Source organism: Monodelphis domestica, chromosome 1 (genome assembly GCF_027887165.1).
Source record: "Monodelphis domestica isolate mMonDom1 chromosome 1, mMonDom1.pri, whole genome shotgun sequence".
Lineage (NCBI taxonomy): Eukaryota > Metazoa > Chordata > Mammalia > Didelphimorphia > Didelphidae > Monodelphis > Monodelphis domestica.
Window position 1 is genome coordinate 261369528 of NC_077227.1, and position 17582 is coordinate 261387109.

At 33.9% G+C, this 17582-nt stretch overlaps 1 protein-coding gene across 6 annotated transcripts in view; it reads right to left on the bottom strand.

Annotated features, from left to right (window-relative positions):
* Positions 1 to 17582, bottom strand: part of PCNX1 (pecanex 1) — a 216125-nt gene that overhangs the window by 118890 nt on the left and 79653 nt on the right. For 3 of the 6 annotated variants that reach the window (XM_007472896.3, XM_001368479.4, XM_016424190.2), the window contains exon 7: positions 2105 to 2237. The exons of 2 other annotated variants lie outside the window; for them this stretch is intronic. In XM_007472896.3, coding sequence (XP_007472958.1) covers positions 2105 to 2237 — 133 coding nt within the window. The remainder of the gene's footprint in view (positions 1 to 2104; positions 2238 to 17582) is intronic. One more of the 6 variants, XM_016424178.2, reaches the window with a different exon arrangement.

The window sequence follows — 17582 nt, forward strand, 5'->3', positions numbered from 1 at the left end:
ACATATACCATGGCCCACTTATAACAAATCATAGAGGTCCAGGAGGGAAAAAATAAATAAGAAAAATAACTAAGATTTTTAAGTGGCATCTTGATGAGTGAATGGGGAAGAAATTGTCTAGAAGTATTAGTTATGGGAATGGGAAAGGTTGAAAGAATTAAAAAAAAGGAAAAGATAGGTAAAAGGTCAAGCTATTTTTGAATGTGGAAGTACTACCCAAAAAGTTATCAGCAAAAAAAAAAAATCTTTTTTTTTAAATCTATGAAACAAAGGCAGAATAAGGCAGGAGAAGAGAAGAATAATAAACAGCACAGAAAGGAATGATAAAGGGCACACATGCACACACAAAAGCAAAAAAATGCCTAAACTTTTCCCCCTTAACTAAACAGCTTATTTTATTAATTCTTCCTTAATTATTCATTTAAGTAAAACTTCAATCCATATGTTCAACATTGTAACTTCATTAAAGGATCTATAGGATGGAGCTGTGGGGGGAATAAATTCTTTATTATAATGCTAGTGAAATTAAATTTTCAAATTTAAGAAAAAACTGTTAAGATATAGCCAAGAGCAAATAAAACTGGATTTTAAAAAAAATAAGATTTACTACTCAACAGTTTTAATAATTGTGGAAAGACTATATCTCCCACCATCTATACTATCTCCATGATAGTTTAACTAAAATAATTTCCCCTTAGGTTTCAAATGAAAACATTTTGAAATTTCTTACAGAAAATGGTTTCAGATACCAAGGAATATAATAGATAATATTAAAATCTATTCTGGGGAAGACTTTAAAAAAAAGTTTCATTTGGTCTTAAAATATGTAGTATTTATTCCAAAGAAGAAGAGAGGTAAGGAAGAGTCAATTGGGGTTAAGTGACTTGCCCAGAGTCACACAACTAAGAAGTGTCTACAGTCAGATTTAAACCCAGAACCTCCCATTTTCAGGCCTGGCTCTACATCAACTGAGATACCTAGATGCCCCTTAGGGATATACTCTAGAAATGTATGGTGCCCAAGTCTTTAAATAGTCTTGGATTTATAGTTTTAATAGCTAACTTATGGTTTTAATAGCTAATTTAGTTAATTCAGGACACAGACCAATAAAACTAGGTGCAAAAAAATCCTATAATACTGGGGTATTATTTTGGAGATTTAACAGGGGAACTACTTCCCACCTGAGAAATCAGTGCATGTTCCCATACTTTATAATATTGGAAATTCAAATATTTTTTCTTCAATATGTTTTATGTACTAAAAATTAGACAGATTTATATATGTATATGTTTCTCAAGTTACCATTACTTATCATACATTAATTGCTTGGTACTTATATTTTAGAAGATTCGAAGATCAAATCAGATAGAGCCAATTTGAGAATAAAATAGTGAAGTAAATTTTCATAAAACTATCTAATAGTGGTAGGTGATTCTTTATCTGGCATAATTGTTTAGGAGCTTAACTTGCCAACTGCTTAAATTATTTATGTTAATCATAACCAAGGACATCAACTCCTAATTATTCTCATATTTCCTCCCAGGAAATCATAGAGATGCCAAAAAACTAATGCTTCTATTACTATAGAATTTTAAGGCTAAAAGGGATCTTAGAGGTTTTCTAGTCCAACTCACTCATTCTTCAAATAAGAAATAAAAAATAAGGTGTAGAGAATCAAAGAAGTCAAAGACCTTTTAAGAAGCAATGGGGATAGTGCTCAGATCTCACAACCATTATTGAAATACTCTTTCTACACACCATGCTAAGCCAGTAAGTAAAATACTAATATAATTAACAAAACAGATCTGAAGTTGTTGTTTTTTATAATAATGTGACTACTCTTTTATTTTTTTTTCTGCAAATAAAAACTGGCTTTTCTGGATATTCTGAAAAATGGTGCAACATACACATGCGCATTTCAACAAGCCCATCATGACATGCAAGGAAAGCCCAAAAGAGCATATGGGACAGGAGAAAGGAAAAATAGAAGTTATTAAAATGCTTTCTTGGAAATAGGAGTGAAGGAGGGACAGAAAGAGGAGAAGAAAGGTAAAAAAAGACTGCTACATGCATGCTGAATATGGTGGAACTTTTAATACTGTACCTGAGGGGTGATCCGATGAGCAATGTAGGAGGGGTGGGGTTACTCCCTGCATTGTGCCTGCGCCGTACTGCCTGACGCCTAAATGTGCTGCGTTCACGGCGAAATGTAACCATCTCCTCGCTGTCCTGTGCTGCTGCATCAAGACAGACTCAGGTCAAATAGGAACCCAGTCAGGGGTGTAAACACGCAGCTTAAAGTCTGTCTTTCCCTTGCCACCCCGCTATCCCAAGAAATGTGGCCTCGTCAACTAAATAAATTTGTTTTCAGAAATTTTCATTCTAAGTTGAGTCCTAAAAAACATCCATATCTAGTGTAATCACTCTCTTTAAAAAGAAATGTCAACTTCACCAAACTATTCAAAGCCCCAAATCTGCTCAGCTTTCCACTTTTGGATATCAAATACCTTTTTAAGACCTTCAAATTGCTTAAAAACTCTCTTGAAGGTCTTTGGACTTTATTTATTTCCATGCCACTCTAGTTTCTGTAGAAGGAATTCAGCAAAACACATAATGACTTCATCCATCTTCTAAAGAGAGAGAACAGCATACTTTCTGATAAGAAGATGATAAAAGCTATTATAGCTGTATTTTGTTTTCCCTATCTAGAAGAGAAGTAAGGGAAGTTTTAAAATCCTAGTTTTCTCCTATGCTGACTCCACAATTTTTGACAGCATCAAATGCAACTGTTAAATTGCCCAGCTGACTTATTGAAATCTCATTTTATGAACGTAAAAATAAATTTTAATTGTGGATTTTCCTCCTACCAACTCAGTTTGATGAATACCTATGCCTCCAAACTAATATCAGTATTATGTCCTCTTCCTCAGCAGGACATTAATAACAGCAAAGTGAAAGGTTAAACAGCTTGCTTCAAAAGCAATAAGGTACAAACTAAATTCAGATGTACAGAAATAAGCAAAACTAATTAAAAGAGAAATATCTATGCATAACACCAATATACTACACTAGCCTCTTTCTCAAGCAGAAACTGTAATCAATTTAAATACTAAAAAAACTTATAAAATATATTTAGTGGGCTGACACAGGTTAGGAAAGTTTGCAACCACTATTACAATTAGGGAGTATTTCTGAGTTTGCTGTTCTTATAATGGCTGAAAAACACAAAATAAATCTATAACCTATCTTATTGTTTTTACCTAATTAAGTTCCTCTGATTGTAAATAAAAAGGATAAGACAACAGAAGCTGGAATAGAAACTGAGCTGCATATACACATGGACATATATATATATATATATGTGTGTGTGTGTGTGTGTAATCTACATATACAAACATATACATATATTATACCTATATGCTACCTTTCTAGTTGGAAATTACTACTGCTAATGGAGTAAGATATGGTTGATATATGCTGTATGGATGGGGCAACTACATGGTGCAGTGGATATTGACAGAGTTCTCAGTCTAGATTCAGGAAGACTCATCTTCATGGTTAAAATGTGACTTCAGACATTTGCTGGTGGGATGATTCTGGGTAAGTCATTTAACCCTATATACCTCAGTTTCCTCATCTGGAAAATGAACTGGAGAAAATGGCAAACCTCTTATTATCTTTCTCAAAAAAACCTCAACAGGTTTAGGGAGAGTTGGGAAATGACTAAGCAACAATGAACGCTCTCAACTGTATTCTTTATAAAAAATATCCACTTCAGAAAAGTTTTCCATTAAAAAAAAAACTGACTATGAACCACACCCATTTCTAGGTCCTATTCTCCTTCCTCTTCTCTGTGACAAGGAAAAAGGATGGGAAAAAATTAACCAGCCAAATCAAAGGAAAAATAAAGGCTATCTACCTGGGTAACAATTGAAATCTATCCACAGAGGTGAAGAGGGGGTGCATTGTAGTGAGGAGATGGGAGACAGAATGATATTTGTAAGTGAAACCAAAACAGATTAGTTATCTAGCCTTTAAAGTACTTAAAAAATAGAATAGCTTATAATAAGTGTGGAAAGGTCAGCCAGAGTTAGATCATGACAAGGCTTTAAATGCAAAACTAAGGAGTTTTTTATTTGATCCAAAAAACAACAAGGTGTCACTGGAGCTTCTTAAGCAGGGAAATGACATGGTCCAGGTGAGATTCAGGTCCTGAATGCCAGAATTAGGATGGCAGGTGTTAAAGAATAGAGGAAAAAGTGGCATATGTGAGAGACGTTGTAAAGATAGAATTGACAAAACTTGGCAACTAGATGGGGAAGTGAAGAATAAAACATGAAAAATTACTCTAAAACTATAAATCTGGGTAACTAGGAGAGAGAAGTTTGTAGGTTAAGAGGAAAGAAAATGAATTTGATTTTAGTCATGTAAAGCATGAAATGCTGAAGAAACACAGACAGAAATATCTATGGGTGATGGAGAAATGAAACTTGAGAAAAAAGAGAAATGGGGGGCTGGATATATACACAAAGGAGTTGGATATTAAAACGTGGTAATTAGTCAAGGAATTCTTGCTGAAGCTCTTCATTTAAGAAAAACTAAAATTTGGAGAATTCAATTCAACAAGCATTTACTAAGCACTTAATGTGAGCAAGGCAATAGCCTGGTTGCTAAGGATTCAAAAATAGAAAGAAAACTTCTTATCTGGACGCAGGAAAAGAATGCTGTAAGAGGTCACCCCTGAGCTGAGCCTTTAAGAAAGGCTAGGAATTCCAAAAAGTCAGAGATAAAGAGATGAGGAATCAAAGCTTAGGGGATAATTTGTGCAAAAAACCAAAGATGGGACATAGATTCTGGTATATGAGAAATAGCAAGCAGATCAATTTGTTTGGAAAATAGAGTAGAATGGAGTCAAATTGGGAAGAGCTTTAAATGCAAAGGAGTTTGTACTTTACTTAAAGGGAAATAAGAAGTCACTGGAACTTCTTTGCTTAAGAAGTGATGTAGTCAAACAAATTTCATACTAATATTAATTTTGCACAGTATAGACTAGAAGGAAGAGATTGAAAACTAAGAAACCAATTCAGAACCTAAGGCAATATTGTAGGCAAATAGTGATGAGGGCCTGAACTAGGTTAATAGCTGTCAGTGTGTGGAGAACGAGATGCAGCTTGTGAGAAATGTATAGCAGCGGTTCTTAATCTTTTTTCTGTCATGAATGCCATTGGCATTAAGGTGAATATTACATGGGGTTACATAAGAAATGGGTTATACTGAAATGTAGCAATCAAAAAAATTTTTTGAAAACAGTTCTTAGACCCAAGGTTAAGAACCTCTGTGTAGAAAGAAAATCAAGAAGACTTTACAAATAGATATCTAGTATAGTTGGTAATACAGAACTAGAGTTCAAGAAAAAACATTTGATCTAGATATAAAGATTAGAGGACCCTCTGAATAAACATAATAACTAAACTGGGAGGGGGGGGTCAAAGGGGCTAATGAAATCACAAGAGAGAAAGTGTCTAAAGACAAAAGGGAAAGGGAGGAGGGTCCAAGGCAGAACCTACGATAATTCTTAGCAATAAAGTGGTCAGGCAGATAGTTATATATTTTCCCTAAACCAAAGTACTTAATAGAACTAAATATAATTTAGGGTTACAAAAAGGTCTAAAATAAATCTTGAGATCATCTCATCTTTTGTTTCCAAGTATCATTTAGTTTCTAGTCTACAACATCAGTGTCATATGTGACTTCTCACTCACTCCCCACATAGAACAAATATGATGAAATGACGAATCCTGTTTCCTTTTCCATAACATGTCTTATATATTTCTTTTCTCTATTTAAAGCCATCAGGTTAGTCAAGGTCTAAATAACTACTTACCTGGACTGCTGCTAAACTTCTTAATATCTTCTTGCCTCTCTCCCAACTCTAATCCGGTTTCTATGAAGCTGTCAAAGTATTTTTTTTCCTAAAGTATATGCCAGATTAGGTCACTTAGCCCTCACCCCAACATCTATCAAGCTCCAATGGCTCCACTTAAAGCTCTTCACATCCTGAACTTCTCTTGTCTTTCCAATCTTATTACACTTTATTTCTCTACACACAACGTACAGTTCAAGAACAGCAATTCTCAATCTCCTAGTCTATTCTTTTACATTGGTTGTCTTCTATGCCTGGAGAGTTCTTCTTCCCTAGTTCTGCCTCTAGGAATTTCTGACTTTCTTTTAAGATTCAACTCAAATACCACCTTCTGCATAAGACCTTTATTAATCCCCTCCAGCTGCCAGTTCTTTTCCTCACTAATCTCATCTTCCATTTACTTTGTACATATCCTGATACAGATATTTAATGAAATGAAGTATTTTGATTATGCCCATAACAATCAAAAAGTACAAATGTTTCAAAATAGAAAGAAAAAAAAGATTGCATATATCTATTAATTTTTTCCAACATATCATGTGATCATTTAATCTGGACTCTATTTACAACTTTTAAAAAATGTTACTGGCCAACAATCCACCTCTCCTCCAAAGTAGAAACCCTTCCTCATGAAAATTATGTACAATCCATTCTATCAAAACAAAATTCATATATCAAGGGAATAAAAAAATGTGAAGCATGGGGGCCTAGCAGTACAAGATCTTAAAATATACTAAATAGCTGCAATCATCAAAACAATATGGTACTGGCTAAGAGACAGAAGGATAGATTAATGGAATAGACTAGGGGTAAATGACCTAAGTAAGCTAGTGTTTGATAAACCCAAAGATCCCAGCATTTGGGACAAGAAGAACTCACGATTTGACAAAAATCATTGGGAAAATTAGATTTAGATCAACATCTTACACCCTATACCAAGATAAATTCATAATGGGTAAATGACTTAAATATAAAGAGAGAAATAATAAATAAATTAGAATAGCATAGAATAGCACATCTGTCAGATCTGTGGGAAAGGAATATAAGATCAAGCAAGAGATAGAGAACATTACAAAATCTAAAATGAATATTTTTTATTATATTAAATTAAAACATTTTTGTACAAACAAAACCAATGCATTAAAAATTAGATGGGAAGCAACAAACTGGGAAAAATTTTTTATAACAACTCTTTGACAAAGGTCTAATTCCTCAAATATGTAGGGAAGTAAGTCAAATGTACAAGAAATCGAGCCATTCCCCAACTGAAAAATGATCAAAGAATATGAATAGGCAATTTTCACATGAAGAAATCAAAACAATCAATAATCAAATGAAAAAGTATTCTGAACCTCTCCTGATTAGAGAAATGCAAATCAAAACAACTCTGAGGTACTACCTCACACCTACTGTCAATATGACAGTAAAGGGAAAAAAAATAAATGTTGGAGGAGATATAGCAAAATTGGGACACTAATACACTGCTGGTGAAGTTGCAAACTGATCCATCCATTCTGGAAGGCAGTTTGGAATTATGCCCAAAGGACTTTAAAAGAATGCCTGCCCTTTGATCCAGCAATACCACAACTAGGTTTGTACCCCCAAAAGATAATAAAAAACCATTGTACAAAAATATTCATAGACTTGTTCTTTGTGGTGACAAAAATTGGAAAATGAGGGGTTGTCCCTCAATTGGAAATTGGCTGAACAAATTGTGGCATATGATGGTGATGGAATACTACTGTGCTATAAAGAATAATGAACTAGAGGATTTCTATGTGAACTGGAAGAATCTCCATGAACTGATGTAGAATGAAATGCACAGAACCAAAAGAATATTGTACACAGAAAGTGAAACATTGTAGAACAAACGAATGTAATGGACTTTGCTACTAATAGCAATACCATGATCCAGGACAATCCTGATGCTATCCACATTGAAAGAAATAACTGTGGGAGTAGAAATATAGAAGAAAAACATTTGATTTATCAACTTGTTTATATAGGTACATAATTTCAGGTTTTGATTTCAAATAATTGCTCTATTGCAAAAATGAATAATATGGAAATAGGTATCAAGTGATAACATTTGCATAATCCAGTAGAATTGCTTGTTGGCTCTGGGAGGGGAGAGGGAAGAGAAACAAAAGGTATCATGTAACATGGAAAATATTTTTTAAAAATAAATTAATTTAAAAAAATAAAATACAGAGATTTAAGCTTCATTTAAAAATTCATTGGCTATATCTGAGAATGTATATCTGGTTCTTCACTTCTAGCTCATAACCCAAGCAAGATCATAAGCATCAGAGTTTTGAAGTCATGTCTATCTGCTGTTTTAGGTAAAGTATGAAGTCTTTCAAAAATTTCCCTCATTATTGTTGAGTAAATTGTGCTGGTTCTGCTCAATTTTTAATCAGTTTTTTATTTATTTCTTGGAACCAGTCATATTCCTCATTTCATAACAATTTAGCCATTCACCAACTGATAAGTATCTATTCTGCCATTGAAACAAAAAGTATTTCCATAACTATGAATTGTATATGTGGATCTTTTACTTCTATTCTTGACCTCATTAAGGTATATCTACATTACTATTACAGGGTCAAAGGGTAGGTACTATTTAGTGACCTTTTTGGTTCAGTTCTATATCATTTTTTAAAATGGCTGGCCCCACAATTCCAAAAATGGTACAGTAATGTGCCTGTTTTCCATAACCCGAAAAAAGGTTACCTTCTTCTTTTGTCAATCTGATGATGTGAGGTAAAGAGAATGAGAGAATTTTGATTCATCTCTCTTAGTGACATTTCTCTCAATCACAATACATACTTTTCATAGGGTTACCGGTAGGTTTATGTTTCATCACCTACAAATTGTCTGTTCCTGTGCCTTGAACATTTAGCCAATGAGAAATTATTTTTACTCCTTTTATTTATACTAATTCATTATACATCCTGGTCATGAGCTTTTTATCAGGGAAATAAACTATGAATTTTTTTTTTCATATTAGTTAATTCCTTCTCATAAAAAAAAAAGACCATATCCTCTGCCTTAGAATTGATACTAAGTACGAGTTTCAAGGTTGAAGAAAGGTAAGGGCTAGGCAGTTGAGGTTAAGTGACTTGTTCAGGATCGCACAGCTAGGAAGTATATGAGGCCATATTTGAACCCAGGATCTCCCATCTCTGGGCCTGGTTCTCAATCTGAGCTACCTACCTGCTCCTTCTTTTCTAATTTTGGTATTTCTTTTGTGTACATAGCTTTTCAATTTTATTTAAGAAAATGTGTCCATTTTATCTTTTATCATTATCTCCCCCTTGCTGACCGAGAGAGCCCATTCCACTGTCTTCAAATTATTTTATATGACCTTATATAAAAGCCACTTAAAATTTATTATAGTGTTTCACATAACATATTGTTCTAAACTAAATTTCTGTCAGTCTGTTTTACAGTTTTTACAATAATTTCTATCAAATTAGGGAATCCCTATTTCAGCAGTTTAGTGTTTACTGGATTTAATTAAAGATTATGCTGTTAATTATTAATTATTAATCATCTAATCTGTTCTACTAACAAGATTTTTTAAAAATCCTCATCTTCTATCTTAGAATTAATACTGCATATTTTTTCTAAGGCTTCAGAAAAGTGGTAACGTTTAGGCAATGGGAGTTAACCCAGGATTACATAGCTAGGAAATGTCTGAAGTCATATTTGAATCCAGGACCTCTCATCTCTGAGCCCAGCTCTCAATTCACTTAGCCATCTAGCGGCCCCAATTTTTCTATTTTTAACCAGTAGTATCAACCTATTTTTAACAATTACTGCTTTATACTATGACCTATGGCACTGAGAAAACACTCTTCATTTATGGTAAATTAACTTTTTTGCTCCTCAAAATGAATTTCATTATTTTGTCTGTTTTTTAATAAAATCCCAATAATTTGATTGGTATATTACTAAAACAACAAAATTGGTTACTCTTTCCATTTTCATATTGAAATATCTCAACCATTCGTGATTAGTATCTCTCTAATTACTCATGCCTTCCTTAATTTTTATTAAAAAATAGTTTGTATCTATAGTCATATGAATCCTGGGTATGTCACGGTAGATGTACTCCAAGATACTTCCGACATTCTGTAAAGATTTTGAATGGAGTTTCTCTTTCTGGTTATTCCAATGGGGCTGTTTGTAGTGTACAGAAAGATTACTGCAACTAGGTGGCCCAGAATTACTCTTGGAGTTAGGAAGACCCAAGTTCAAATCCTATCTTCAATACTTAAATAAATATGTGACCTTGGGCAAGTCACTTAATCTATATGCCTCAGTTCCCTTATCTGTAAAATGAGAATAACACCACCTACCTTCTCCAGGGTGTTACAAGGTTAAAATGGGAACATTGTAAAGCCTCTTGTAAACTTTAAAGTGCTAAATAAATGCTAGCTATTATATTTAACTTTTCTAAAATCTTATATAGATGTGTATAGTATTATTTTCTTATATATGATAAATTCCCTGGTTTGTTTCCTTGTGCCATATCTAATTATATTTCTTTTCTTTTCCTTTTACAAGAAAAAAGAAGATAATACAAGGAAGTGTGTTTCCATCCTTTTATGAAAGAAATTCTATTAAATCCATGAAAGGGTTAGGATTGTATTTATTAAAAGATGTTTAGGCTGTATTAAAATGAAATTGGAATTCACCCAAGTTTTGGTTCATACTGAGAAAACACCTTTGTTAAATGAAACTGAAGTATATCAATTCCAATGTCTTCTAAACATGACCAACCTAATGTAAGTAGTTAGTAGGGAGACAGCATAAAAAATATTAACCCTACAAATTGTTTGTATTGTAGCAATTTAGAAGACAGAAGCAAATGGTGAAAAATGTCATTTGAATAATAATTTCCTCAAGTCAAAGACAAATCTAAAATTACTTGTAAAATTTTGATGATTCTCCAACATCCTTAGAGGCAAAGCACTCGTTGAAAAAGGAACAACACCATGAAAAGAAAATTCAATTTTAAAATAGGATGTGCCTAAAGAACAACACACAAAATTCTTCTCAAACTCTGGACTCAAGATTCTAAACCTTGAGGTCCACAGACTTGTAATAGTTACGTGAACAGATTTCAGGAAGTCTATGAAAACAACAAAATTGATTTTCTTTATAATTCTGTGTATTCTAATCCTATTTAAAAACACTACCTGAGAAAGGGGCCATAGGTTCCACCAATCTAGCAAAGGGATCCATGACACATAAAAAAGTTAAAAACAAAACAAATAAAAAACACTGTCCTAAACACTTTAGAAATCAGCCATGGAAAATTAATTTCTCTGAAATGGAAGATCTTAGAAACAAAAAAAGAATTCTTAACTGGTTTTGAGTAGTATCTTGAACCCTTCTAGCAGTCTGCTAAAGTCAATGGACTCCTTAAAAAATGTGAATGGGGGATAGCTGGGTAGCTCAGTAGATTGAGAGCCAGGCCTAGAGACGGAAGGTCCTACGTTCAAATTTGGCCTCAGACACTTTCCTGCTGTGTGACCCTGGGCAAGTCACTTGACCCCCATTGCCTAGCTCTTACCACTCTTCTGCCTTAGAACCAATACATAGTACTGATTCCAAGACAGAAAGTAAGGGCTTCAAAAAGAATGTAAATACAAAATGTTTTGTTAAAAAATTCATGCTGCAGGCTAAGAACCCATGATCTAAAATTACTGATCATTAATATTATCATCATAGAATTCATTAGTCCTCATGCTTCATTCAAAATAGTAGTTATAAGAAAAAACTGAGAAAGCTAAAATGTGTGTAGATTATCAAACATTAAATAAAAGGCCAAAATAGATCAATATACAGTGCCAAGAGTTCAAGATGATTTAGACAGTCACTGGTTTTCTCTTTTAAACAATGGCTTTTATCAAATTCCAATAGCCAAAGATGGGGATGTTATTGTATTTGTATATCGTATTTTGGGAGGAAAAAAAAACAATTCAAAACAAAATAAGGACTACATCAGACTACTTACTACCAAAGGAAGGGGAAGGAGAAAAAAAATTGAAAAATGTCATAAAACAATTGTCAAAAATTGTTTCAACATGTAACTGAAAAAAATAGAATTAAATAATTTTTAAATGAGGAAAGATTGATGAAAATATTGGATCTATTAGAAGTTTGTCTATAATTGTCAATTGATAAAATGCACTTTTGTAGAGGCACCTTGAATTATATATGTATAATAAATATAACATCATATCAAGGAATGAACATGGATTTAGAAAGGATTCAACACAACACTACTCAGATGACTAAAACTAGGAACTTTTTAACTAAGAATAAAGGGGTTATAAAAGTTTGTGAATAATTATGCTAGTACCACTGCTTAACCGCTCAACAATCTCATACTTAAGACACATGACTACAAAGAACCAAAAGCAAAATGACAAGAAAGCCCAAATTCTCTTAAACCCTAGGAAGCCAACTAGAAACCACTAGGATGCAAAATGTGAACAAGTGTTTAAAGATTTAGTTAACTGCATTACAAACCACCAATTTTAACCTATGGTGAACCAAACCCCCATGACTTGAGAGGACTTTCACATCAAGAAAGTGATGGTCTAGAGCAGATGTATAAAAACTCACAGAAGTAAAACTCCAAACTTGATCAAAATGTATTTGAGAAATATTAACAAAATAAAAATAAAACAGATATGCCAATTTGTGGCTTTTTAAGTCAATATCAAGTCTCTAGGAATCCATTTCTATTTGTTTGACACCACTAGTCAAAAGGACTTATTGGTAGTAAAACTAATTATCAAAATATTAAGTAACATTTTTAGTTTTTAACATGGGCTAGTACAGCTAGCACTGAAAAATATAGTATGGAGAAAATTATAAGCCTGTAACAGATAACAATACTTAACATACACATACACATATATATGAACCACTTTTATACTGTATGCTCCTTGCCAAAGTTAGGTAGCATACTATGACTAATACTATACTATTAGCATACTAATTATGAATTTAGTAAACACAACTGACTTGGAAAAAGTAATATGACAATCTCCTACTAACAGACTGGGGTATATGGGGTGCTCAGGGAGGAGTAGCATCTCTGGTATAGAGGGCTTGTCGTGCCCTCCTAGGGCAGCACTCCAGCCTCTGACCCTCACCTGACACCCAGCTCTCACTTGTGGCTCCCAGTAACTGCTAGCGTGTGGCAGCAGCCACACCCGGGGCAACCGCTTTGACAGGCCAGCTAAACCTTGTGAGGGTAGCCATCGGGTCATGGACCCCTGGTGAACCAGGGCTTTGCTCACCCAGCATGTGAAGACTGCTTCGGCTAAACAGACAGAAGAAACCAATAAGAAGGTTCAATGGCTGAGAGGGCACTGTGGAGTGCTCATGTGGTGTTGGAGCACAAAGGACAACATAAAGGCCATCCAATGCAGCTGAGGAAGTCTCCAGATGTAACGATTTTTCGTGCCACTGGACCCAGGCTTCCAACGCCGAGAGAGTGGGACTGTCTCTGTGCATCGACTTTTCCACTTACATCTCCATGCACAAGTGTCTTTGTGCACACTCATCTATACACCATAGATGAAAACGCACAAAGACAATCATCATCCTCGGTTACCGAGAGACTACTATTACTACTAACAGACTTCATGATAAAGTATAATTATTGTCAGTATAAGGCATAATAGCTATTTGTGATTCTAAGAGTCAATCAAAATATGTGCAGCTCAGAGGTTACAACTGCTATCTAAAAGAATGTGTCCTGGTTATATAAATAATATCAAGTAAATCTTCTTTACCTGTTTTACTAGATAAATAAGGATAAATGAATGATGACATCTATACCATCTATAAAGCAAGTGACTATCTCTTGGGAATTCATTTCATTCCCCAGAGAGAATACTATTGGGAAAAAACTAGTAGAAATCAGTTTTTGAATGGAAGATTAAATGAAACAATAACTAATGTTACATAGAAAATCAGTAAAGAATTAGTGTTTGCTTGTGTATACTATGATTTTAAACATTAAATTCAAAAGACCTTTGACCTACTGAAATACTTATTTGCTAACAAAATGGCTAATAATTTATAAATGTATGATGTGTTTAATGTTCAACAAAAAGTTCTGCTCAACTCATGCAATATATTTTTGAAAAAATGAATAAAATATTTGAGATTCATGTATATTTTTTTATTCCTAAAAGGAACAAGTAAAATCAAATGTATGTCAGTCATAGGAAACTAAAAGTTCGCGTGATGAATAAAGATTAAACCTAGAGACAACTCAAATTGATCTTAAAATTCTACTTGTATAGTGAATTCAGATGGGCCTATGAAAATTTTAATAAACCATTCAAGAGTTCAGTTACAATTTAATAATACTAAAATAAATTCAAGAACTGAAGTTAAAAGTTTAAGAAACATCAAGCTAGTTCACAAATTTACATAAGGTACACCAGGTAAACATGGAGACGTAATTACTTATATAGCCAAACACAATTGTGTGGTGGTTTTTGAAATTATATCTATATCTGCAAATAAAAATTTTACATGTGAATTTTGTAGCTGGTTGTCTTTTTGCTGATATAGTTGTGGATAAATGCAAAGGTTTATAAATGAGAAATATTATTTTTGTTTACATAGGAAAATGTAATTATGTAAAATGTTAGTTGGGCAGTTAGGTGGCATAGCAAAGTGCCTAGCCTGAAATCAGGACTCACCTTTCTGAGTTCAAATCTTACTAATTTTCTAACCCTGGGCAAGTTATCCAGGTTGCCTCAATTCCTCATCTGTAAAAATCCACTTCAGAAGGAAAGGGAAAATGACTCCAATTTCTTTACCAAAACTCCAAATATGGTCACAAATATTTGGATGTGACTGAAAGACTGAACAAAAATGTTAATTAGCAAATATTTAACATTTTTAGTTAAATGTTAGGATGATCTCCCCTTGAATTTTTAATTTTCATTAGACTGAAAATGGTCATCATGGGCAAGCTATAATGTATTGTCCTTTAGGTCTTTTGAAGCAGTTTAGGGATAGTCAGGGAAAAAAAAAACTTTTCTAAAAAGAAAAGAAGTTTTAAGAACTATTAAGGGACATGAGATATTGCCTTTATTACAGATAAATACTAAGATGCCTAAAAGGAGCAGGAAATAAAATATGTGGGAAAACACACAACCTGTAAATGGAATTTCAGGAGTTTGGGATAAAAAATGACTGTGCCATAAACAGAAACACTAAAATCACATTTTGAATGGTATAGCATGATAACCTTGAGCATATGTGGATAGTATAATGGCTTAAAGGTACAGAAAGAATTTTTATTACTTTAAATCTAGAAAAACATGATTTATGAAAAACAATTCAAAGATACAAAACGGGATGTTGAACCCTGTATAGAACTTAAGAGCTAGAGTGCATCATAGAACCTCAATTTATCAGCATGTAACTTTTATAAATGAGGATAAAACAAAAAAGAAGAAATCATATAAGCTTTTAGAGAGAGAAACATGTAGTCTTAGAGGGGGAATATCAAGTGGATAAGGGCCTTAAGCCATTTTAAGACAGGATTAGAAGGAGACACGGAGACACACACACACACACACACACACACACACACACAAAACAGTGAATGAGGACTTTAGAATGATGGAAGAAAAAGAAAGGGACAAAAAGCTGTTCTGAAAGCATCAAAAATCTAGGCTGTTATATAAGGTAGCTTTAGATACCGGGCCCTTATTAAAAGAATGAAGAGTACAATTTAAACTATTATCTTTCAGATCCAAAAAACTTAAGCTTTAGAAAGCCCAATTTTCTAAAAGATTCATGTTGCCCACTTCTTCCTCCTCCAATATGAAATAAGAAAGGGAAAAGACAAGTATTGATACTGCTCTTCTGGATAAAAAGAACTAGTTAGGCTGATTTGTCCTACCCAAAGATTCAATTTGAGCTATTTGCCCAGTGAGGTTTTGTTTTTTAAAATGGACAATACTGATGTAAATAACTGAAAACTTGGCTGGGCAACAGAGTCCTGAGATTGTCAACCTAATGAACTTCACAGTTCTCTATTTAAATTAAGAAGAAAACTTTCTTTGAAGGTTATTTTAAAGCTAAAAGAGCTTGTAATGCTTAGTATGTAGAAGTCTGCCTAGCTACAAAATGATAAGGACCAATAGCAAGTTTCATGTGGTTCAGATGTTCCTGAGTGGACCAATGCCATCAAAGTCTGCAGTCTCTAACTCTAAGTCCTCCCTGAGTACAAAGGTTTTCTTCCCTCAATGAGATCTAGGTTTACATGAAGTTTGTGATGTATTACTTTTATATATATATATAAGTATCTATAATGCTTTTTCTTTTGCCTTATTGATAAGCAAATGGTAATATTTAGGATTTAAGTATCATTATTATGAGTAGCAGGTTGTATAAATGGGAACATATGAACAAAGTCTCAAGGCAACAGGTATAAAGGAGTATATTTCTTCTCAACAGGGTTACCCATATAGCCTTGAATAATTTATATGTAATTGTGTCCTTTTTTTAAGGACTCTGGTCTTTCCAATTAGAAGATAGTGAGGAGTTACACTGTGGGGGAGCCATGTCAAGAGTCATTCCAGATATCCCATACTTGTGTAATAGCGTGCCATACTGTAAGAAAGTGCTTTAGTTTCACATCTCTTGTTTTGGCTCTTCGTTTCTTCCATTCATTCTTGGCATCTTTGTAGACAATCCATTCTGTTTTCTGAGGTTTCTAGTTATTTTTTTCCTCTGGAATTTTATCTTGGGGTTCCCTTAACACATAGCATTTCTTTATTGTAGGAAGGTTCTTTTCCCCATTTGCTCAAACCTACAGCTTCAGTTCTTGAATTAGGTCTTTGTTCCAATGCCAGGCTCTGCCAGCCCCCTTCCTCCACCCAAGGCTGGAGCTGGCTGGTATTCTGTCTACTACTAGAGTTCAGAGTTATACTTACTATAGGTTCTGTCTCTGAGCATTCCTATAGGAAATGGAGAAGATCAGCGATGTTTTTCTTTCATTTAAAAAATTCCATTTGGAGTTTTTCTTCATTATTAATATGTCCCTTTGGGGAATTGAGTCAGAATAGAACCCTTCATGCCACCATCTTACCCAGAAGTGTTTGTAAATACCAATTTACGTGCATAGATCTACTCATCAAAATTCAAGCTCTTTGAAGAGGCTGTTTTTTGCCTTTTCTTTGCATTCACTATAGTACATAGCACAGTGCATGTCACAAGGTAAGAATGTAGTAAATACTTTCTGACTGAACAATACAAAAAATAATGTCAATCACTTTCTTTAAAATCTCCAAGGAGGGGACAACTAAGTGGCTCAGTGTATTGAGAGCCAGGTCCACCAACAGGAGATCCAGGGTTCAAACCTGTTCTCAGACATTCCCTAGCTGTGTGACCCTGGGCAAGTCACTTAACTCCCACTGCCTAGCCCTTACTGCCCTTCTGCCTTGGAACCAATACATACTATTGATTCTAAGATAGAAGGTAAGGGTTAAAAAAAAAGAACTGAGGGAGATCAGTGATCAGATCTGCCATTTACCGCTTATATTAACTTCTCTGTCCTTGGTTTCCTACAGTATAAAAAGAGTAGAATAGACTAGAAAAC